This window comes from Phocoena phocoena, chromosome 11 (genome assembly GCF_963924675.1).
Source record: "Phocoena phocoena chromosome 11, mPhoPho1.1, whole genome shotgun sequence".
In the NCBI taxonomy this organism is placed as follows: domain Eukaryota; kingdom Metazoa; phylum Chordata; class Mammalia; order Artiodactyla; family Phocoenidae; genus Phocoena; species Phocoena phocoena.
This window is the reverse complement of record NC_089229.1, coordinates 6901829-6926000: the sequence shown is the minus strand read 5'-3', so window position 1 is coordinate 6926000 and position 24172 is coordinate 6901829. Positions and strand designations below refer to the sequence as shown.

General features: G+C 50.0%; 1 protein-coding gene across 2 annotated transcripts in view; it reads right to left on the bottom strand.

Moving 5' to 3' along the window:
- Positions 1-4525: 4525 nt before the first annotated feature.
- Positions 4526-24172, bottom strand: part of TCF20 (transcription factor 20) — a 52990-nt gene continuing 33343 nt past the window's right edge. The window contains exons 2-5 of one of the 2 annotated variants that reach the window (XM_065887577.1): positions 19598-19691; positions 11667-11716; positions 10460-10587; positions 4526-4764 (exon numbers count right to left, since the gene is read on the bottom strand). In XM_065887577.1, the coding sequence (XP_065743649.1) occupies positions 10504-10587; positions 11667-11716; positions 19598-19691 (228 nt within the window). In that variant the 3' untranslated portion in view covers positions 4526-4764; positions 10460-10503. The remainder of the gene's footprint in view (positions 4765-10459; positions 10588-11666; positions 11717-19597; positions 19692-24172) is intronic. The other variant, XM_065887578.1, reaches the window with a different exon arrangement.

Sequence of the window (24172 nt, the reverse complement as noted above, 5' to 3'; positions counted from 1 at the left end):
CAGGGCCAGAGGGTCTAGCTGGCTGGGGCCCGACTGGGCCTTCCTCAGTTTATCTGGCCTTTCCTGCATCTTGCCTTGACCAAGGCTTGGGTTCTGTCCCACCCTGTCTGGATGCACCCTGTGCTGGGTGCTGGGCTGGGCACGGCACTGGCAGCATGGCGGGAAGGCGACGGTGGGCCCCTGCTTCAAGGTGCTCATGACCAAGAGGAGTGGGAGCCAGAGACCTAACCACGAGGCCAGCAGAGCAGGGATTGCGTTGAGGGTTGTGGGGACATTGCCCCAGGCTGGAGCACACTTTCCGGGAAAACTTCCCAGAGGACTTCAGCTGGCTCGGCTCTGCAAGCCAAGGTGACCTGGCAGCGGGACTAAAGCACCAATGCAAAACAGCAGGACGGGGGCAACTTGAGGCTGGGGCTTTGCAAGGTCCGGCAGAGGACTGGATTGTGGGAAACCGGGGTTCCTGGGCCTCAAAGAGGCGGGGAGACCAGTTTTGAGGCCACTCAAAAGACTGAGAGGGTAAGACCCATGGGCACCATGGGGTCTTCTCAGATCCAGCCTGTGGTCTTTCATCGGGGCTCAGCCAGAGAATCAGGTGGTGGTAGTCAGGCTGGCAGGATGGTCCATCACAGGTTTGTCACAGTGGCCCTCGATAAACTGCATCTACCTTTTGGATGTGTCACGCCCTCCCCAAACAGTCACTCTAATGGACATACGAAGGGCAGTGACAGACATGCCTGTAATTCAGGCAGTGCCCTCCCGTTACTGGGCGCCTGTTGTCCAGGACAGGCCTTGAGGAAAACCTGTGATCGTGAGGCCAACGGCCTTCTTCAGTCATTGTGCACACTCTTCACTCCCCATCCTCCCCACACCCTGTAAGGTAGGTGGCTTTATGGAGTCTCAGGGATCACGGGGTCAAAGTCACAGAGCACCATTATGGTCTATCTCAAAACTCATGCTCTGAGCCACTGCTCTACAGTGGACTAACTTCTATGAGGGCCAGCATTTAAGTTACTGAAATTTATTATTTTAGAAACATACTCAGCCTGCCCTTGCTGGTTTCTGCTCTGGTGAAGCTGCTGGTGCTAGAGGGATGAGCCCCCCATTCCCCCCCTCCCGCAATCTCCGTGTCACACGTGTTCGCCCGCGCAGGGAAGGCCCAACTGGACACTGCGACCTGAGACTGAGTCCTGGGTGACGTCCGCATGATGACGGACCAGAAAGCGCCAGGCCCTGGGGCCCCCAAGTACGGAGACCCAGCCGTGGGACCCCAACTTGATGCGGAGCAAGCCCCTTGGAGAGAGCTCTAGAAAGCAAGTAGGGAGCTGCAGCGCCCAGAGAGAGCGCTGTAAAGTTGGTGGCATTTTGCTCGCTCCCCTCCCCCGCGGCAAGGCCAAGCCCGCGGAAGAAACCCCTCAATTCTCGCTCCTCCCAGGGCACAGAAGTGGGAGCTGGCATCTGACTCGCGGTACTGCCCTCCCGGGCCCTGCTGGGATCCAGGTGGAGGGCCGGCCCGGCAGCCGCAGGGGCGGGGGGTGGGGGGTGGGGGGCGTGGTCGGGGAGCGCCACGAGCGAGCGAGCGGTCTTGGGCGGGGTGGGGGTAATGGCCGGCCCCTCCCGTAGTTTTCCGGGAACAGGGCTTCGGCTGGACAAGCTGAAAAAGTTCCGGAGCTCAGCTGCGCAACAGTATGAATATGCGTCACACTACCGAACAGTACACTTACCGGTTAAGATGGTACTTTTGCTGTGTTTTTAAACCACGGCGTAAAAATTACTTTAAAATAATACATCACCACTACACACCGATTAGAGTGGTCAATATCCAGAACACTGAGAACACCGAATGCTGACCAGGATGTGGAGCAGCAGGAAGTCTCATTCACTGCAGGGGAGAGAATGTAAGACGGTACGGCCACTGCGGAAGACAGTTGGGCCGTTCCTTACAAAAACACCTGTACCTGTACACTGACGTTTACAGCAGTTTTATTCATAATTGCCAAAACTTGGAGAAACCAAGATGTCTTTCAGTAGGTGAATGGATAAACTGTGGTATGTCCAGGCAACAGAATATTCTTCAGCACTAAAAAAGAAATGAGCTGTCAAGCCATGTAAAGAGGAACCTTGCATGGAGGAGGAATCTTAAAGGCCTATTACCAAATGAAAGAAACCAATCTGAAAAGGCTACATGCTGTTTAACTCCAACTATATGACATTCTGGAAAAGGCAAAAACTATGCAGGCAGTGAACAATCAGTGGTTGCCAGGGCTCAGGGGAGGGAGGGATGAAGAGGGGGAGCACAGAGTATTTTTAGGGCAGTGAAATTACTCTGCATGATACTATAACGGTGGATACATGTCATTAAACGTTTGTCCAACCCACAGAATGTACACCACCAAGAGTGGACCCTAACGTAAACTATGGGCTCTGGGTGACAATGATGTGTCAATGTAAGTTCACCAGTCATAAAGAAAAAGCACCACTTTGGTGGGTAACGCTGATAGTGGGGGAGGCTGTGCACCTGTGTGGGGGCAGAGCATACGAGGGAAACCGCCGTACCTTTTGCTTTACACTATGAACCTCAAGCTAGAAAATAAAGTCTGTTAAAAAATACACAGAGCTCAAAAGTGGCAGGAGGTGAAATGCACAGCAACAGCTGAGGCTTCCTGCAGAACTGGGAAAGCTAGAGTCAGGAGTGGAGCCTGGAACGGGGCCACTCCCCAGTTAACGGTCATTTCAGTAGCCAGGCTGAGGAACCATCAAAAGTGCCTTACTCAGAGTATCAGCAAGTCAAAAGAGGACAGAAGAACAAAAGGCAAAACGATGAAGAACCATTTGCTGTCAGGAAAATATACTCCTTAAGATGCATATCTTCCAAGTTTTGTGGCTTAGTTCTCAACACCTGAAGTCTATCAATTTCATTTGAACTGTGTTAATGCCAAGTCAAGACCAGATGGGAAGCCAAGGAGCTCAAAAAGCTGTCATTTCTATGCAGGTTCCGTGGCCGACACGGCACACCCACCCACACAGCTCCATCCTGGCCGAGCAAAATTATAAATGGACCGCACTGCTTGATGTAGCTATTGTAACAAAATTAATCTGCCATTTCTGCAGCCTCAAATTGATCAGCACACAAGAACTCATTTATAATTGCTTATTTCTACTTCACAACATTCCTTCCAGTATTACTGTTCTCTAAAAATAAAGTCCATTAACATTGTATTATTTTTTAATAACCTTTAAAATTAATGTTGATTGGAAATATGTCCTCATATCAACTTAAGCAATCTGGCCATCCCCATACGTGGCTGAGTTCCACCCTCGAGGGCGAGTGGCAGGAGTCCTCGGTTTGTTTCATTCCAGGCTCTGCTGCAAGGCCTTCAGGAGGCCAGGACGGCTGGACCAGTGAGCTGGCAGCCACCCCTGCAGCAGAACCAGAGCCACCCTGGGGACTGGGATGGGAGGAGAAAGAGACGCGTTTGCTTTAAACAAAAAAGGAAACAAGGTTAAAATGAAGTTTATTATTTTTTTTGATTTTTTTTGTTTTGTTTTTTAAATAAAACTGTTTGTGAAACAGCTATTTTATCCCCACGGCAGAGTGACCCCTGAAAGATGCACTAACCCCTTCTTAAGGCCTTAACAAGATTTTTTTGTACTTTTTTCTTTTTTTAAAACTCAGATATTTAAAAACTGTACAATTTACAAAACAAAACAAAACAATACAACATAAAGAATCATGTAGCACGGGGCTGCTCAACCGACAGGCCCCCTTTTCCTTTATAAAAATGAAAGCAAAAGAAAAAAGGGTGGAGTGGGTGTTCCTGGTCAGCTTACCTCACATGATCATACCTGACACTGTCCCTCCCTGTGTCCACTCCTACAGCTTAGGCTTCCGTCCCGTCTGTCCTGGGGGTCAGGGCACAGCTGCCTGAAACATGCCCAGAGGTGGCCATCCCTTGACCCTGCCGGCTGAGCCACTTAGTGGGATGCTTGGGGCTCTCACCGGCCACAGTGACCCAGGACGCAGCTGTGACCTTGGAGCTTGTGCCAATTTCACCCCCCCCAAAAGATAAAAATCTTAAAAATAATAAATAAATAGTGTTTCTGGAAGTGAAAAAATTTATTTTTGTGTTTAAACATCATTCTCCCACTCTTGAAAACACGAACCATCCCCACTTCCCTCCCCCTTGACCTTCCCACTTTGAGACAAATTACTGACAATAGAATAGTTTGGTGTGGTTTGTTTGCTCTTCCAACCCTGGGTCTAGAATCTCTGAATTGTGTAAGTTGGGCTAAGGATCTAAGTCAGCCCTGTCCTTGTGAGATGAGAGTTTGTTCAGTTCAATTTCACATTTAAATTTCACTGTTATTGGAACAAATTTGGAATTCTTAAGCTAGATAATTTTAAAATAGAATCAAAAGGGATAGCGCACCTTTCATTTAAACAGTCTTTCCAGACTAAAAATAGATTTATATATATATATTTTTATCCCTCCCTCTTTTAATTCCCCCCACCCTTTCCCATCATCCCCCCTCCCCCCACCCCCCACACTGTCACTATGGAGATTGTGTCCATGGAAACAGCCATTCCAACTTCTTGGGTCTTTCTTTCCTGTGGTGTCACCAGTTTGAGAGTGATGTAAGAACTTAGGAAGGAAGTGCTGGCACGGGCAGGCACGCGGGGTGGGGCGGGGTGGGGTGTGGCTGCACAGGAGGACCATTTCCATTCCATCACAAGGGTCCACCACCTTCTCATCTCCACAGTCTCACCTGCAAGACAAGCAGACACTGGGTGCTGGGAACCCCCGTGTGGTGCTGTAGCCAACAGCCCCTGCTCCGTGGCGGCGCCGGGGTAGGGGGACTCTGCAGGGTCCAGCAGCTGCAGAACCCCTGTGAACACACTGCTCACACTGCAGACACCCAAGACCAATGGCGGAGCCAGCCGTGTGGCTCTGGGCCTGAAACAGGGTAAAGGCAGCAATGACCCGGCCAGCTGCTCCAGGAATGGACTCTGAGTGCCCCGTCCCGGGTGTGTGGAAGGAACCGAGACCAGGAGAGAGTTCTCTGACCTGCCAGGTGGGGCTGCCCTGGAGTGGGGTGGCTCTCAGGGCGACCCCTTGCTTAGGACCCCACCATCTGGGGCCTGCAGCTGGGCTGGGCTTGGCACTTGGTGGCAGGGACCAGTCCTCACAGAGGTGGCTGAGTACCCAGCCAGTCTGTGGAAGAACCGGTTCAGGACCAGGTGAAGGCTGCCTCCAGTCACAGGCAGCTCTTTACATCTAACAGCGAACACTCCACCCAGGAGCTCTGATGGAAGGCAGGTCTCAGCTCATCCTCTGAGGCTCCCCAGGCCCTGCCGCTGGCGTCTCTCCTTCCAGCCCAGGCTCCAGGCTCAGGAAGACTATCCTGGTGATCACATGGGGTACGTGGGGTTGTATCAAGGGCCTCCTCAGAATGCTTCGTGGGTCATTCATTACATGTGCAAAGATCTCAGAGAGACACAGCAGTTTCCAAGGAATTCAGTCCAGAAAAATTACCCCAGATGCCAAGAGTGGTGGCACCCTCACCTTTCTGCCAATCACAGCACTCTTGGAAACTGTGTGTGTGTGTGTGTGTGTGTATGTGTATGTGTGTGTGTGTGTGTCTCCCTCCTCCAACCAATAAACCTCAAGAAAACCCAGACACCACTATCCCCTTTTCTGTTTCCATAAAACTTACTAATATGCAAAATAGTTAAGACTGGTCTGTGTGCATGAGCCATAAAGAGATTCCAAACTGCTTGACAGAAAACATGAATAAACAGGAAGAGACTCACAGAGACAGCAGGACAATGTCGCCACCCTCAGGTAAAAGCAAACCCCGGGAATCCAGCTGGAGGCCCTGGGGACGTGGGCCAGCGGCTGAGCCATCCTCAGGACGTCCCCGGCCACAGTGTGGCTTCCCCGGCACTGATGGTGGCTCTGGCCCCACCTATGTGGTCCATGCTTCCCCCTCCCCCAGCACGGACACTCTCCACTCCTCACTCTGGTTTCCTGAGGCTAAGGCTGCCAGGAAGGCGGAGAGAAGCAAGCACCCTTCTCAGGTGAGGACAGAGGACAGGTGCCATGCATATCCTGCAAAGCTCTGCTGGTGGAGGGAGGGACAGGGCAGGGTGTGCCCTCTCCCCAGTGCTTGGCACAGTCTTGGGTCTGCACCCCTATCCTGCTCATCACTCACAAAAGCAGGCCCCAGCCCAGCGCCCATCTTCAGAATGAAGGCTGTCTCGGCACCAGGGTCTGCCTGGCCGGCGGGCTGTGCACGCTGCTGACCCTGGGCTCCTCCCCTGGTGCCACAGGGGGACCTGGTGGTCCAGGCAGCCTCGGCCCTTCCGCACCTCTTGCCTGGGGCTTTGCCTTCCAGCCTTCCCAGCAGGGACCTTCCCGAGGGTCTGATACTAGACTGGCCCAAACACATGATAGCCTGAATGTAATGGGACCCTAACTTCTCAGTTGCTCCTCAAAACTGTTCCTTCAGTAGGGAGAATGGGAAGAAAATTCTTTAAGCACCAAGTAGGGGCCAGGCACCATGCTAGGAGCTTTACAGGCATTATTTCACAGTCACACTGCGAGGCCTGACCCCCATATCTTGGAGATGAGGCAGCTGAGGGAGGTGACACATGTGGCCCAAGGCCACGTGGCTGGTTAGAAGTGGGACTGGGGCTCACATCCAGCAAAGCTCCTCTGCTTGGGCCCCAGGGACTCTGCCTTCGAGCCGCCATTGTTGTGGGCCCCATCCAAACGCACAGGACATGGCTGAGAAGGCAGCACGCCAGGCAGAGCCACGGAGCAGGCGCGGAGCTGCTGCGCCAGTGAGCGAGCGGGCGGCCCTCTGTGCTGAGGACCTGCACGCTTCTCCGTAAAAAGGCAACTGCACGGTCAGCTGCCGGCGGTCGGGACTTGATGCTGCGCCAAAGCCTCCAACACCCCCTCCCTCGTCACCCTCCTTCCTGCTGCCCTTCAGCTTCACCTCCGTGGCCTGAACCTGGGCCGGGTCAGTCTGTCCTCCAAATCCTCCCGCGTCTGACACCAAGCTGCCCTCTCCACCTGCGGCTAGGTGACACCCCCTCAGCCCCACGGGACCTGGCCAGGGTGTGGAGGGCGGCCTCGTCCTCAACCTGTACCCACCCGGGCGCCGTCAGGTCAGCACTCTCCTCCCTGGGCTGTAGGTGCTCCTCTATTTAACACGGCTGTCCGCCCTGCGAGGACAGGGACTGCCGTGTGCCCCCTCCGGCCAGTGTGCGACAGGACAGAGACAGCGGTCCCTGAGGACCGCGCAGGCAGTCCAGTGGAGATGCAGACAATACGTGACACACACATGACTCGAGATTGTGGTGATGCCAGGAAGGCTGCAGAGTGGGGACAAGGGGACTTGGAAGGCTGCTGGGAGCAAGTGACACTGAAACTGAGAGCCAGAGAAGAGACGGAGGCACAGTGCTCCAGCGCAGGGAGCTAAGCGCGAGCACAAAGCTCCGCGGGAGGAGCTCAGAGGAGCCGAAGGAGCCTCGCCGGAGACTCCAGGGGTCCTCAGAGGCGTGCTGGGCAGTCTGGACTTGATCCTACCAGGGATGGGAACCTCTGAAGCTGCAGTTGTGGGAGGCAGTGAGGGGCTGCCGGGGCTGGGGCGGGAGGGAAGGGGAGCCCCGGGACATGACGCTGTTCACACGCAGGCCGGCTGTGTGACGTTCCGACCACAGAAGCTGCTCGGGAAGGCCCAGCTCCAGGGCAGGGAGGCTGCTGTGTGCAGCTGGCACCCAGGACAAGGCAGCAGATGGATGGAGGATACTGCTTCCTGCCCACTGGATCAGGAGACCTGGGGGGTGGGGTCTCCTTGTTTACTCAGATGAGAATGGAAGACTGGGGTGGGGGTGGGGGTGTTCCGCGGTCAGAGCCCTGCCCACTCGCTGCCCTGAGCCAGGGAGGCTTCAGCACGGGGAGAGGGCAGCACAGGCCGGCCACACGGCTCCATCACCCACAGAGCCAGGAGGAGGGGGCACACCGACAGCTGCCCGAGGACCTGTCCTCTGTGGCACTGCTGGCCTGGTGAGGGACAAGCGCCAGGTATCTCACGTGGTGGCGGGAGATTAGAACTCACATCTCCTTGCCCCAGCCCTGGGGTTTTCTGCCAGACAGGGCAGCTGTAGGGTCCGGTTTGCAGCTCTGAACCTCCTGCTCCTCCCGGGCATGGCTGAGGGCAGTGCACCCAGCATTTGCTGACACCGCACCCCAGGCCAGGTTGCGCTGGGCATGGTGGAGGCATTTCTTAACTGAATCCTCACAAGGTTGGCCACTGCTATCCCTCTTTTTACAGAAGGAAAACGGAAGCACAGAGACATTAAGTGGCCTGAGCTTGGTCACACAGCACTTTCCACACTGCTCTGGGTGAGAAAGTGGGGCGCCACGAACCGGAACTCACATGTACAATCACTGTCCCTTCCCCGCCTTGTCGGGAGACCCAACGATGGTGGCTCTGTGTCCTCAGCACGGACACTGAAATGAATGCTCCTTGAGGGGGGCTGCGTCTCTGTCCCCAATCACTGGGGCTTCTGCACAGTCTGCAGAGGGCTGACAGCGAAGGCCCGCAATGTGACTGCTGAACCGCGAACCCAGGACGACGGGTCCAGCCTCGTGGGGAAGCACTCGATGACAAGCAGTTCAGGTGGACGAGACCAGAGGCACATGTTCGTTCCCTCCCTCCAAGAGGTGAAGGTCTGACCTCAACAGACTCGAAACGACCCCAAACCGAGGGACACGCCACTTAATCACTCAGCGCCTCATTTCTTCTGTATAAACAGGAACGATAACACCAGCCTTCTGAGGAATGAACTATGAAGCTTACTGTCCCACGAGAGCCAAGGGCTCTGTCAGCTGGCAGAGCCCAAGAATGAGCAGAGAGAAAAGCGATGATGAACAAAATTAAAATTTCCAAGAGGAGATTTGCCCACCAGGCCCAGGGCCCAGAGTTCTTTTTCTCAAACATGGGCTGGGATTCCAGGACAGGAACAAAAGGCACTGAGTAACCAATGGTTCTCTCCCTAACTGGCTCTTCCTGGACACTTCCAGGAACATTCCACGTGGCCTCCTATATAACCCAGCCCTAACCACCTGGGCCAGGAAGGTGGCAGAGCCCCCTAGACACAGTAGAAGGGCCAACAGAAACATTCTTGAAAACCACCCAGACTGCTGCTTGCCCTGAGGGTCAGTGGACCCCGCGGGTTCTAGAAGTGCATGGGGATCCGTGTGATGACCCACCCTCCCGCCCTGCTCCGCTCCCTCCACTCCCAGCCCTACTCCCTGGAAGAGCAGGACAGAAAAGTGTGAGTGCAGAGTCCTCACTCGACAGCCCCTCAGCAAGCACTGTAACCCCCACTGGCCCCAGACACTCATCACTCAGCACAGGGCCTGCTCTGGAGGTCAGTACCGGGACCCACCTAGGAAACAGATGACTTCCCAGATGAAAACTGCCACATTCTGAGGTGAATTCTGTCTCTTCCTCAAAGTACTGTTAGGCATTCCAGAGAAAGGCAGACACCCCCCACCCCGACTTGTAACAAGGGGGAGGGAACATTCCACAGAGACTCAGGCACATGGTGCTTGCTGCCCCAGAGAGCCAGGCCTAGCACACCTGTGTGGGTCTCAGCCGTCTGGAGTAAACACAGACGCCCTCACTTGCAGAGAAATAATCCCTTAACGAACAGTTCTGAGACAACCAGCCCCCCACCCCATCCTGTAGAAGCAAGTGCCCCAAGTTACATTTTGGTTTTTCTTCTCATGATCTGTTTTGCTCAGTGAGGACGGGGCGGGTGAGGAAGGCAATGGGAGCACTGCAGGCCTGCTGCTTCTAGAGACCCAAGTCCCACAATCCTGCTCTCACAGGCACACGCTGCCAGCCCGGACCACGAGCCCCCAGACACACTCACAAAAAGCACAACTCAACCTCCTGAGATTTTTAAAAGTAAAGTTAAACGGGATGCTAAAGTCTACTAAATCGTTGAGGGGATTTTCCTTCCCTTTGTACTTCTAGGAAAAGGAATCCTTCATAGACCTGGGGGAAAAAAAAGGTTTCAAAAAACAAAACTTGGGGTATTTTTTGTTTTTCAAAGGAGAACCCATCATAAGCTTTAGAGATGTTAAGTAAATTAAGAAGAGGCCTCTGGCAAGAAGCCTTTCTGAGACAGGGAAAGAGTGAGGGCTGCCAGCAGGACAGCCACCCCCCCAGAGGCTGCGTTCTGCCCCTGGGGACTCCACACACAAGGCCTGAACCCCGGCGGATTCTGGGGAGCTGAGCAACAGCTGGAAAGACATTGTATCCACCTGGCGCTGGCAGTCCATGCGATTAAATGCTGGTGGGGCAGCCTGGCCTGGGGCGAGCAGGAGGCAGCGGCCCGACACCCCCTCGGAGTCTGGCAGGGGTGGCGGCCCCGACTCACCTGTGCTTGCTGTACTTTCCATTCCCACGAGCACACTGCCCCCCTCACCCCCGCTCCGACTGCTCTGTGCTGAGGCTGCCTTTCGCTGTCTTGTTCTGCAAGGCGGGGAGAGGGCACGGGAGGGGAGGCTGACGCCGGCAAAGCCAAGGAGACAGGACAGGAGGGACAGAGAACGAGCGTGGGGGTCAGGGCAGGCGGAGGTGAGGAGAGGAACGCACATGGAAAAGGAAAGAAAAAGCAGAGTCAGTGCTGAGTGACAAACAGGAGATACTCAGACAGGGTCTTCTGAGGTAAACTGTGACCATTAAAAAAGAGAAGTTTTTAAAAATAAAAACATGTAAATTAAGTAAAAAATGGGAGAGAAAATTGTAAGATCCTATGATCCATACTGGAAAATAATTGTTAAAGAAAAGCGTAAGTAAGCATCTTTCAGAAGCACTTTGAGGGCAGACTTGTCAGGGCGACCTCTTTCTAGTACTTTCTGGCCCCACTTAGAGACTGAAGACCGTGAGCACCAGTGGCCACCAGGGGTCAGTGTGACCTCAGCCGGAGGAGAGTCGTCGCTGCAGGGACTGCCAGGTGGCGAGTCTCCACCATCCCAGTCCTTCCCTGGGGTCCCTTTCTCCACACCCTCCCGTCTCCACACACGCATGTGGTGTCTTGGAAACAGGCCATTCACACACACCCCCACCCCCATCTTCGTTCCTTTCCTAAATTTAAGAGGTGACCAAGAGACCACCTCCTCAATCAGCTGCAGGCACCACTGGCTGCTTCGGCTGAAGTAAAACCTGGAGGAGACTGTGAGTTTCCCCAAAAGCCTGGAGTCAACTCTCTTTAGTCTGGGAAGACACCTCTGCTTATGTACCTAGACCTACAACCAATCTCACCTCACGCCAATCTGTGATCTGGGGTTCCACTCAACTGCGGGGGAAACCAGGAGTTTTGTGTGTTTCTCTTCCAATTTCTCTTAACAGACAAACACCTTTCTCCCCAGCTGCGCCACCCCATGGGTGCTGACCCCACGCCACAGGGCTCCCTCCCATTTGCATCTCGGCCCTCCCGGGGCCAGGAGTGCTTGGCAGCCCAGGCCCTGGTGGTGTGGCCGTGACCCTGCAATGTCTGGTCTCCAGGTCTTTCAGGAGGAGCCCCGCCGCCACCCCCAAGTCCTGCGGGGAGGGGAGCACAGGCTCTGCAGGCTCTGACTCACCTTGTGCTTGGGGCACCTCACCGAGAAGTTCTCCTCATGGAGCAAACAATCTGCAAGAGAGAAGGGGACAGTGAGGAGGAGGCTGGCGTGCGGCACAGCCTGAGGGGCATGGGGCCACGCTGGCCAGGACAGGGTCACACATGGAGATAAGAGGTGTCCACACTATGATTTCTAATAGGAAAACATGCAAGACACCCCCAAATAAGCTATGGCACCTCAACATGGTGGAATGTCAGTCCAACATGAAACGTTTCAGAATAGTGACCACGATGCAAATTGCTCAAAAAACCAGGATACATAAATGTACAAGTACAATCCCAATTTTACCAAAATATTTTATGTGCATAAAAAAGGACAAAGGAAATCTAGCAAAATATGACAGTGATTCTCTTTGGATAGTAATACTATAGGTGATTTTAATTTTCTTTATTTTTTCTGTATTTCCATGATCATATCCTATTATTCTAATCATCAGAAACAATCTCTAATAAGTGTTATTTTTAAAATTCCTTATCTTAGGCTAAGGCCATTCCACAGGCCCACGCCAAAGCTTCCTTGTGAAAACACTTTGAATCTGGAGGCACCTTTTCTCCTCCGTGGAGAGTCACAGGTCAGAGACAGCAAGGAGGCCAGGCCCATGAGCCCCGCTGCCACCCTTGCCCCCCACACAACCCATGGACACACTGCAGGAGGTCCATAATCCCTGCTAAATGCTTCAGAGAAATGTGAAATCCCACGAGGGGGCGATTAATCCTCGGAGGAAAATCACTCATTCCAACTGTGAACACGGTGGTGACACATCCTCCATGACGGCAAGGACGCGCACCTGCCTCCAGGGGCGTTGTGCTCTGCGGCACAAGCATGGTGCGCGGAGCAGGCGAGGAAACCGACTTAACGAGCTCACCCTGCACACCACAGCTCCTGAAGACCGACAGCCAGGTCACCGGTGCGAGACGCAGTGGCCGAATGTTAATAAATATTGATCACACATTCTCAGAGAGCTCCCAGGCACCAAGGCGGGAGGCGGCCGTGGTACTTAGCCTTGTTAAGTTTACAATTTAACTCAGGTTTAAAGTGAGGTCCAGATTAGCGGCCTGTACCCACAGATTTCAAGTGAAACAGTAGTAAGCAAGGGAGCAGACAAATGGAAACTTTTGAGGTCCTCTATAATCTTAAATAAATAAAGACCCTTTCATAATTCGGCTAAGCCACCTCCCCTTCTGGAGTCCTAGAATCTCTAGGGTCAGACGGGTTTGGTCTTCACAGTTCCCGGGGCAAGCCTCGGGGCACGAGAAACAGCAAGTCCTGCTAACCTTTGCATCCCTATCCCCTCCCCCCTCCAAGCAAAGAGTGCGGCAGTAAATGAAATGTGTTAATTTAAAACCCACAAGTACATGGTATGACCGAGGCTCCTGCTGCTCCAATCTGCCAGAGAGCTCATGAACAGCGGGAGATGGACAGCTGGAGCTCCAGGGAAGCACCTTCTCCTTACCTGGGCTGTGGCAGCAGCGCATGCTGGCAGAGTCTATAGTTTGGGCCAAAGAGAAACAGCACAGGCCACGGGGTGGGGAAAGGCCACCCTTACACCACAGGGGTTTACAGAAATAAGGAGGGGGGCCGTGTTAGCTGGAAAAGATGCCATCAGAAAGGTAGAGGTGGCTCAGGTCCCCTCACTACCACGAAACAGTGACCAGCTGTGATGGACCATTAGTAAAACAAGCTTAAAGTTAGGAAACATGTTCCCTCAAAGTTAGAAAGGAGAAATAAAACAATGTAGGTAAACACTAAAGGCAACTTGGAACTAATGCCAGGTACTTCTGGGAATGGAAGTCTCCGAAACGAATCTACGAGATGGGGTGCACCTTTTGGCTAGGCCTCCCGAACAGGCAGCGGCTGTCCCCATTCTCGTCATGTCCACCGGCCATCAGGAACTGCACTTCCTGTTCCTGGCAGGGTGAGAACCACAGCTGGAGGGCTTAGACACCTGCAAGGGGCCGGGGAGCCTCTCCTGGGCTGCCTCCAGCCAGGCTCTGCTGGGGAAGAGCCGAGAGTGGCAGGAAGTGCAGTAAAAGCTCTCCTGAGGGTTCTGGACAGGTGCCTGGCCCCACACTGCCCACCCGCCAGCCTCTCGTTTGATTCCTTTAAGCCCCTGGCAACACCCCGCACTGTGCAGAGGGCCTGGTCAGCACTTCCCCACAGTGAGGTCAGAGTCAATGGCTGGATCATCACGCAGGCTGGAAGAGGCTCACCAGGTTGTCTAGTCGGCAGGGTGGCTTCCAGACACAAACAGCAGCACCCCAGAACAGTGTTCCACTTTGAGTCCTCTCTTTGGGCTTAAAGGCAGAGGACTCTGCTGAGCTCCTCATAACAAGCTATGTGGAGCTTCAGATACCCACATGCACCCGTATATACCCCATGCTGAGGATGGTGAGCCCGGGAAGGGAGAAAACGAAAGGATGTCTAGCGTCCTTTGGATCTGCCAGGCCCCGACAGTCTCCAACTCAGCTACAATCTCCTCAGAGCTACGCTTAGTACTCATAATGGCAAAATCCAGGCTGGGACTCAGGGACCCACCAGCCTCACCCCACCTCACTGAGAGGCAGTCTCAGCTCCTGGGGCTGAAGGAGGGGAATAAGAAGGTGGGAGCAAGGCCCTGGGATGCAGAGAGCTCCTCTCCAGGGAAAGGCCAGACCACCAGTTCTTTCGTAGGACCCATCTGGGGCTCTGAACCCACTGCTGCAAGATCAAAGTCAGCAGCGGAGAGAGCAGCTGTAAAATGCTGCTGGAAGGGCGGCTACAGAAGTGAAATTCCCAGCTGTGCTTCCTCGTGAGGGTAAAAGAAAAAGCCCCTCTAGGCAAGATTCTATATGCACAGTGGGATTATAAATGAGCTACCACAGCTCTTTTTTCCTTTGGTATTAATTGTTGTGGCTTATTGCATTAAATACATTAAATCTTTTTTTTTTTTTAAAACAGCACTCATGTTCTTATTACTGCACTCTCCCACCTGGAGACAAATCCTATGCCTGTGACATAACAAGCAGCACAACAGAGCAAACTGATGTCACAAATGTGCAATCACTATTAGGAAGGGGAAACGATGCAGGAGCCACAGATCCTCATGTTTCCATGGAGATGTCCCTGGTGATAAAAGTTTTGCCTTCTTTAAGGTTTGGGCAGCTGACAGCAAGGCAGAGATGAAAATGCCAAACTGTTCCTTACTCCATACAGAGATGGGGGACTCAAACTCAGGGACTTACTTTTATTATAACTAGAAAGAAAGTCAATCAATGAATGCCTTTCCTGAATACAAAGATCCATTACATATAGAACAGAATTCCTGAGAAGACTGTGTGGGATAAATACAAGCATCAAGCTACACAGAGCAGTGCAGGCTCTGGGTCACTGTGACTCAGGTCATCCAAGAGACCAACAAAGACACGGTCACCTTGTTAAGCTGCTTCTTTGGTCCCAGCTCCGCATGGAGGAGCAGTTTGCAGCAGCTGGGACAGCAAAGCCAGAGGGCCAAGGCCCCGACCCAGACAGCCTTCCTCTCCCTGGATACTCGGTCACCAACTTCTGCCAAACAGAGACGTTACCAACTTATCTGGGCAGGCCATGCAAGGCAGGTTCAAACAGAGTGACAAGGAAGTCCTTTGCTTCCTAACACTCAGCTGGTAGAGCAGGCCCTGCTTCCCTGCTGGTGGTGCGCGCTAGAGGGCCTCCACTTGAGGGAGGAGAGCCCAGTACCTGTCCCGAAGAACCCCCAGAGCCTGGGCTAGAGCAGGGCGTTCCAGCCGCCAGCTGCACACGGCCATGGGAGTCTAAACGAAAGAAAAAGCTCAGTCCCTCATTCCCACTAGCCACCTTCCAAGCGCTCAATGGTCACACATGGCTTGTGGCTACTGTATTGGAGAGTACAGATCTAGAACATTCCCTCACTGCAGCAAGTTCTACCAAGCGACTCCACTCAACCCCTGGAGAAACTGTACCTGGAGGCAGGTGCCCCGTGTGCACACAGGGAGCACGCTCGCGGGAGGGACGAGGCACCTGCCTGCTGCTCACCTCAGGCTGCTGGGCAGAGCCTCCATGCAGGAGACCACCTCTCACCGCCCACCGACGGGGAAAGCCAATGCTTGCAGCATTCCCCACAAAAGACTTACACACAACTGCCGAAAACCCAGAACTTGAACATCTTCATTAAAAACCACGAAGCTTAAACTAGAAAAAGAAACAAAACGTTCTGATGTAACCCTGGGCGGTATCACGAAAATGAGAAAAGGCAGTGGTTGGGCTTCTGAGAGAGAAGGATTTAATGGCTGTTCTATAGAACATGCCAGACCACGACCCAGGGTGAATTACTGCTCAGACTCAACAAGTAAACATGTAGAAGAGGACAGAGGATGGAAGGGACAGACTGAAACCCAAACTCCCTGAACTGACATTTCAAGGCTCTCTTCTTTCTTTTTTTATTTAATAAATTTATTTATTTATTTATTTTTGGCTGTGTTGGGTCTTCGTTGCTGCACGCGGGCTTTCTCTAGTTGCGGTGAGCGGAGGCTACTCTTCGTTGGGGTGCGCGGGCTTCTCATTGTGGTGGTTTCTCTTGTTGCGGAGCACGGGCTCTAGGCGCTCGGGCTTCAGTAGTTGTGCATCAGTAGTTGTATCATGCGGACTCAGTAGTTGTGGCTCGCGGGCTCTAGAGCACAGGCTCAGTAGTTGTGGCGCACAGGCTTAGTTGCTCCGTGGCATGTGGGTTCTTCCCGGACCATGGCTCGAACCTGTGTCCCCTGCACTGGCAGGCGGATTCTTAACCACTGCACTACCAGGGAAGCCCTCAAGGCTCTCTTCTTACTGCCCACTTATCCCTCTGGTCACACGGCACCCTGGCCACCAGCTGCCCTTCAGCACATGCAAACAAACTTTCATGAGAATCTAACTTTGGCATAAGCATTATCTTTCTGTACCTTTCTCTTTTTTTCGCCACACTGTGTCGCTTGGCAGGATCTTAGTTCCTGACCAGGGATCAAATCCAGGCCCCCAGCAGTGAAAGCCCGGAATCCTAACCACTGGACCACCAGGGAATTCCCTTTCTTGTTCTTTTTAGCTGCACCCCCTACAGAAACCTGGAAAGAAAAGAGGGAAGAGGAAAGGAGGGGCAACGAGAAGGATGTGAAAGGCAGGGGGACACACTTAAGCAAACGTCAGGAGCGCTGGGAGGAAGGGTGGTTGAGAGGAACTCAGATTCCTCCCACACCTGTCGGATCTGACTCCATGTGCTTTATGCCTCTGTACCTGCTCCCATCACCTGATCAGCCACCAGGCCATTTGAGCACTCTTGTTTGTCTTCCCATTTTCTCTTCCTCCGTCCTGACTGAAAGCATGAGAACCTGCTAGGTGAAGGTCTCAGACCCATCTGATGCTCAAAAACTGGTGAAAACAGTCAACAAAAAGCCAAAAGTCAGGAGGAAGAAAGAGGATTTCCCAGGCTGCTTGAAGCTCTGAGTCAGAACTCCAGTCTTCTGCATTGCTCATTGGATGGCACTTCTCAGACAAAAGGTGTCCTTCTTTCAACAGTTATTACACTGCAAAACACTGCTCTGATCATCTCCAGAGACCTGGAAAAAAGGTTTGACAAAACCCAACACCAGTTCACGATAAAAACACACAGCAAACTAGGAATAGAAAGGAACCTCTTCAGTTGCGTCAAGAACATCTATGAAAAGCCCACAGCTATCATCATGATAGGTCAGAAACAAGACAAGGATGTCAGCTCTTGCCACTTCTTCTTTTTTTTTGGCTGTGGACCATTTTTAAAGTCTTTATTGAATTTGTTACAATATTGCTTCTGTTTTATGTTTTGTTTTTTTGGCCTCGAGGTATGTGGGATCCTAGTTCCCCAATCAGGGATTGAACCGCACCCCCTGCACTGGAAGGTGAAGTCTTAACCACTGGACTGCCAGGGAAGTCCCAGCTCTTGCCACTTCTATCCAACATTATCTAGAAGGTCTAGCCAGGCAACTAGGCAAAGAAAAGAAAAGGCATCTGATTGGAAAGGAAGAAGTAAAACAATCTACTCACAGATGACACATCTTGTATATAGAAATCCACTAAAAAACTATTAGAACGCATCAGTGAGTGGAGCAAAGTTCCAGGATACAAGATCAATACACCAAAATCAATTATATTTCTATACAGTCACAGTGAACAATCTGAAAATGGAATTAAGAAAACAATTCCATTTATAACCACACCAAAAATAATAAAATACTTAGGAATAAATTTAACAAAAAAGATGCAAAATGTGTACTCTGAAAATTACAAAACACCGTTGAAAGAAATTAAAAACTGAAGTAAATGGAAAGACAGACACCCCATGATCATGGGTTGGAGGACACACTATTTTTTTTTTTATAAGATGGTGACAACCCCTAACCTGATCTGCAGATTCAATGCAATCCCGCCCCCCCTCAGAAATGGATAAGCTGATCCTAAAATTCATATAGAACAGCAAAGGACCCAGAATACCCAAAACAACCTTGAAAAAAAGGAACAAAGTTGGAGGATTCACACTTTCCAATTTCAAAATCTACTACAAAGCTACAGTAAACAAGACGGTGTGGTACTGGAGAGAGTCCAGAAATAGGTCCATACATCTATGGTCAACTGGTTTTCGACAAACGTCATCGAATGAGAAAAGAGTAGTCTTTTCTACAAATGGTGCTGGGACAACTGGAATCCACATGGAAAGAAATGAACTGGACCCCTACTTCACACCACATACAAAAATTAACTCAAAACGGATCAAAGACCTGTGTAAGGGCTAAAACTATAAAACTCTTAGGAGAAAGCATAGGCATAAATCTTTGTGAAAAAAAAAAAAATCTTTGTGATTTGGGATTATGCAATGGCTTCTTAAATATAAGAAAAGCAACAAGCAACAAAGAGCATAAGTGGCAAAAGAAAAACAGATAAACTGAACTTCACCAAAGATGCTCAATATCATTAGCTGTCAGGGAAGTGCAAACCCAAATCACAATGAGATACCACTTCTTGCCCACTGGGATGGCCATAATAAAAAAGACATAAAAACAAGTGTTGGTGATGGATGTTGAGAAACTGGAACCCTCACACACTGCTGGAGGGGTGTAAAATGGTGCAGCCACTTTGGAAGACAGTCTGACAGTTCCTCAAACGGTTAAACATAGAGTTACCATATGACCCAGTAATTCCACTCCTAGGTTTATACCCAAGAGAAATGAAAACATTTAGTCCACACAAGGACTTGTCTGTGAATGTTCACAGCAGCATTATTTTGTATTATTATTGTATAATAATACAAAAGTGGAAAACCTAAACGTGCATCAACTGAAGATAAATAAAATATGGTATAAATAAAATATGGTATATCCTTACAATAAAATATTGTTAGAAAATAAAACCAGTGAAGTACTGACACATGCTGCGATGTGGATAAACCAGAGAAACAGGAAGCTAAGTCACACGAAACCCATCACAAAGACCACATATTGCGTGATTCCATTTACATGAAGGCAAATCCACAGAGATAGAAAGTAGATTAGTAGTTGCCAGGGGCTGGGGGTGAGGGAGAGAGACCACCAAAAGGTAGTAGTTTAAGACGTGATGAAAATGCTCTAAAATTAATTGTGATTGTGCTTGCACAACTCTGTGAACATAATGGTAAAAATCATTTAAGTGTACACTTAAATAGGTAAATCTTTTGTGAATTATAAAATTTATAAAAAATATCACCCCATTTAATTCCTTTTTATTATCTTCTCTGCATTCCTTCAGAATTTACAAACAGAACAAGGTCAGAAGAGACAAAAAGAACTATGAAGGAGAGAGAATCAAAATGTTATTTCCTACCCTTCGGATGCTCTGAACAAGGGTCTGTGGTCCCATCTTACCTGCGTCAATGGCACACGGGTAATGGTAACGGAAGGAGCAGCCTTTGTTGTAGCAGCCCAAGGTGGCACCTGCCTCCTGGCAGTGGGAACATTTCTGGAAAGGAAGGAAGAAGTCAGGCGTGTCACCATCCCAACCTCACCCCTCTCCCCCAGGCCTTCCCCGGACCCCGTGGGTCAGACCTCAGCGCATGTCTCTGCGGTTACAGGAGTCTGGCAGCAGGACAGGCTGTCAATTTCTAACCACCACTCACTGACCACACACCATGCAAGGGATCCAGCAGTAATGTTTTAGGCCAGGCCTTACAAATGTTCACAAATAAATCAAACAGCACAACACAGGCACCCAGCCCTGCCCTTGGTGTGCCCACTGTCCACCCGCCTGTGAGCCTGCCTGTCCTTTCCTCAGTCCTCACCACTATGGTGAACTGCCTACAGATCTTGCCCATCTATTTCTGTTGTGGAAGTCTGGGGTAGGAGAAGAGGGTACGATAGTAGAGTTATATATAAACCTTTTAGAATTAAAAGTGGAATTTGGTTTCTAGTTTTTATTTTCGTAAGAAGATTTTATTTTTATTCTGCTTATCCCAAATGCCCAATACAAGTATATTTCTCTTTTCAGAAAATATGGGCTCCTGTGTGCAAACGGTATTTTTACACACAAATCCTATTTTAAAGGCACTAGGAAACCTGCCATGAATTTCTGGCTGAGACATTATTCTGTAATTGAGATGCTCCTCCTTCTTCGGTCAGGTTTTTGTAAAGTGGGGCACATCTCTATCATGTGATGTGGCTGCCATGATCGCTCAGTCCTGTGTCCTGTCAACAATAATCGTACTTGGAAAAACCACACTGGCCCTACTGAGGAAAGATGCAGACCCTTCTGGTGGCCGAGGACACACAGCTAAGGCTACCTGAATGATACAGATTCTGATTCTAGGGAATCAGATTCCTGATTCTAGGGAAAATAAAAGTGCTCCATAAGCAGTTACACTTGTGGAAAATGGCTCCCCAACACATACTACACCCTTCCTGGGGCAAACTGACCAAAGGGCACCCTTCCCTCTTTTCTCTTTTGCCTGGGATGTCAGCCTATCAGGGTCTGTGTGGCTTGCAGGCCTGCAGCAGTCAGGAATGCCTCACCTAGTGAAGTGAGGCCCACCTGGACGGTGCCATGGAATGAACACCTCCAACTCACAGCGGCAGGAGCAGGATGACAGGGAGCTGGATCAAGCTGCCCTAATGCTGATGCTTATGGAAAACCACACAGACGCCAGCAACAGCACAGCCCAATGCGCACCCTGAATCATGCGTCAGGGTGATTGCATCAATCATCACCTGAATGATGCGGCTCATTTGGTCCTCATAACTACCCTGTGACAGCCCCACTCTACAGATGAGGTTCCTAAAGCACCATAAGGGGAAGTAACCTGCTCCAGGTCAGAGCTGATCCCAGCTGACCACGCCTGGCATCCTCCAGAGGCAAATGCAGCAGGAACAGGGCTGTAAGACAGCCCTAGAAGACCAACATTCTTCTGGGTGCTGACAACCAGTAAATGTTTATCATGTGCCCTCATACCCTTGCCAAGAAACAAAAGACTACTTGGCCCAGAGTAAACCAAGGACAGTTGGCAGCTTCTCGGGCAGCCCTAGACTTTATCTGCTTTTATCAGTGCCACAGGGCACCTTCAGTACAAAGGTCTCACCATCAACCAGAGGGAATGAACATGGCTAATTTCTCAGTGGTCACCCAAAGCCATTCCCATTATACCCCTTCTTCCTAAAGGAGCCCCGAACGGTCAGCCATCCAGAGGACTCATGCTCCAGGCCCTCCCCACGCCCCTGGGGGGTGAATCCCAGTGGTGGACATTTAGGAATGGGTGTGTCAAGCATTTCTGGTAGTGAAGTCTGCAGGGAAAGGGACTTCTGGGAAAGTTTTGCACTCTTAACAAGGACACAAGACAGAAAGGCAGGAACAGGTCATATTCTCGCTCGACCTCTGTGAGAAGGGGATGGTGAGATCTGTAGCAACCATCTTGTCACCACAAGGGGACAGCTCTGAAGACAGAGCCCAACCTGCTGAGGGCTGCAGAGTGACAGGATGGAGAGAACCTGGATTTCTGTGACATGATTAAGCGCTAAAGTAACCAACCCCAGGACCATCCCATCTCCAGACTTGTTAAGGGGGAGGACACTTTTCTTAAAAAAAAAAAAAAATCACTTTTAGTTTAATTTTGTAACTTGCAGTCAAAATATCTTGATTGATACAGAAAGGGACCTAGTACTTGAGGCCCTGCTGTATAAGGTTAAGGATGTGGGCTCTGGAACCTAAATAACTCCCTGGTAAGTGATTCCACCACTGACCATCTTTGTGTTGTTCTTGGCCAAAGTCCTAAACTTTGTTTCTTCAAGCTGCAAACGTGGACCTGGTAATACGATCTACCTCACAGAGATATTGTGAGGGTTAAATGTGTTAATCCAGGCTTACAACAGTGGCTGGATCAAAAGCGCTCCGTAAATGTGACCCAAGATGACCATGTGCCAGACACATGACACAGACTGACAAAGAGCCACCTGTGGAGCAGGCCTGTCATCACCCTCGGATCCGAACACTGTCCATTTCCTTCCTACCTCAACACACACCCCTCTGCCCCCGGTAGGGCTTCTCAAAGCTTCTTGCCCTGAACCAGCCCACAGGCCCCATTTTTCTCATAATGAAAGCAAACCCATCCCTCACCAGGAAATCACATCAATAAAATGATGCATGCATCTTTCAATTAAAAAAGCACAATTAACTTACTATATTACTTCCAGAGGAGAAAGACCCTGCATGACCTATTAGGTAGGGCCTTAGAGAAAGGACCTTAAAGAGTTTAGGTCAGTGGTTCTCAAAGTGTGGTCCCTGGACCAGCAGCATCAGCTGGGAACTTGTTCGAAATGCAAATTTTGGGATTCTGGGAAGACTGCAGAGTAGTAGCACTGGGAATCTGTCCCCACACCTGGAAAATAACTGCACTGGCAGAATCTGTCTGATGTAACTGCTCTGTAGCTCTGGAGTCTGTTGAAGACCTGCAACTTCCAGGGGAGATGTGGGTGGTAAACAGCAGTTAATTCTGCCCATCTCCCACTCCCAGCCAAGTGGCAGGCAACCTAACTATACAAGTTAAGGAACTACGAAAAGAAGAACAAACTAAACCCAAAGCTAGCAGAAGGAAGGAAATAATGAGGATTAGAAAATAAATGAAACAGAGAACAGACAGAGAATAGTAGAGAAAAACCCAAGTGGGGACATTACTATTGATTCTACAGAAATAAAAAGGATTATAAGAGAGTACTATAAGCAACTGTACACTAGCAAATTGGATAATCTAGATGAAATGCACAAATTTCCAGCAACACAAAACCTACCAAGATTAAATCACAAAGAAATAAAGATTTGAATAGATCTATAATTAGTAAGGAGATTGAATCAGTAGTCAAAAAGCTCCCGAAAAAGAAAAGCCTTGGACCTGATGATGGCTTCACTGGTAAATTCTACTAAACATTTAAGAATGAACTAATACCAGTCCTTGGGAAACTTTTCCCAAAAATTGAAGAGAAGGGGACATTTTCAAAATCATTCTACTGAGGCCAGCATCACCTGATACCAAAGCCAGAAAATGGTGCGTGCACACACACACAGACACAAAAACCCTACAGACCAATATCCTTTATGAACACTGATGCAAAAATCCCCAACAAAACACTAGCAAACAGAATCCAACAGCACATTAAAAGGGTTATACACCATGACCAAGTGGGATTCACTCCTGGAATGCAAGGATGGTACAACACATAGAAATCAATGTAATACGTTATGTCAACAGCATGAGGGAAATAACTACATGCATGATCACCTCATTATATGCAGAAAAAACATTTGACAAAATTTAACACCTTTTATGATAAAAACACTCAACAAACTAGGAACAGAAGGAAACAAAAGACGTATATGAAAAACCGACAAGGATTATCATACTCAATGGTGAAAGACCAGTGGTGTTTCTTTTAAGATGAGGAAAAAACAAGGACACTTGCTTTCACCACTTCTATTCACCATAGTACTGGAAATTCTAGCCATAACAATTAAGAAAAAAAAAGAAATAAAAGGGGTCCAAACTGGAAAGAAAAAGGTAAAATTATCTCTGTTTGAAGATATGATCTTATATGTAGAAAACTCTAGAGATCACAAAAAAAAAGAAACAAATACCCTGCTAGAACTAATAAATGAATTCAGCAAAGTAGCAGGATACAAAGTCAACACAGAAAAATCAGTTGCATTTCTGATTCTCAATAGCATCAAAAAGAATAAAATACTTACGAATTAACTAAGGAAGTGAAAGACTTGTACAATGAAAACTACAAAACACTGCTGAAAGAAATTAAAGACGACACGAATAAATGGCAATACATCCCATGCTCATGGATTAGAAAACTTAGTGTTATTAAAATGTTTACAAAGTGATCTACAGGGTGACCTTACAGAGAATGCAATCTATCAAATCCCAATGACGTCTTTTGCAAAAACAGAAAAACCTA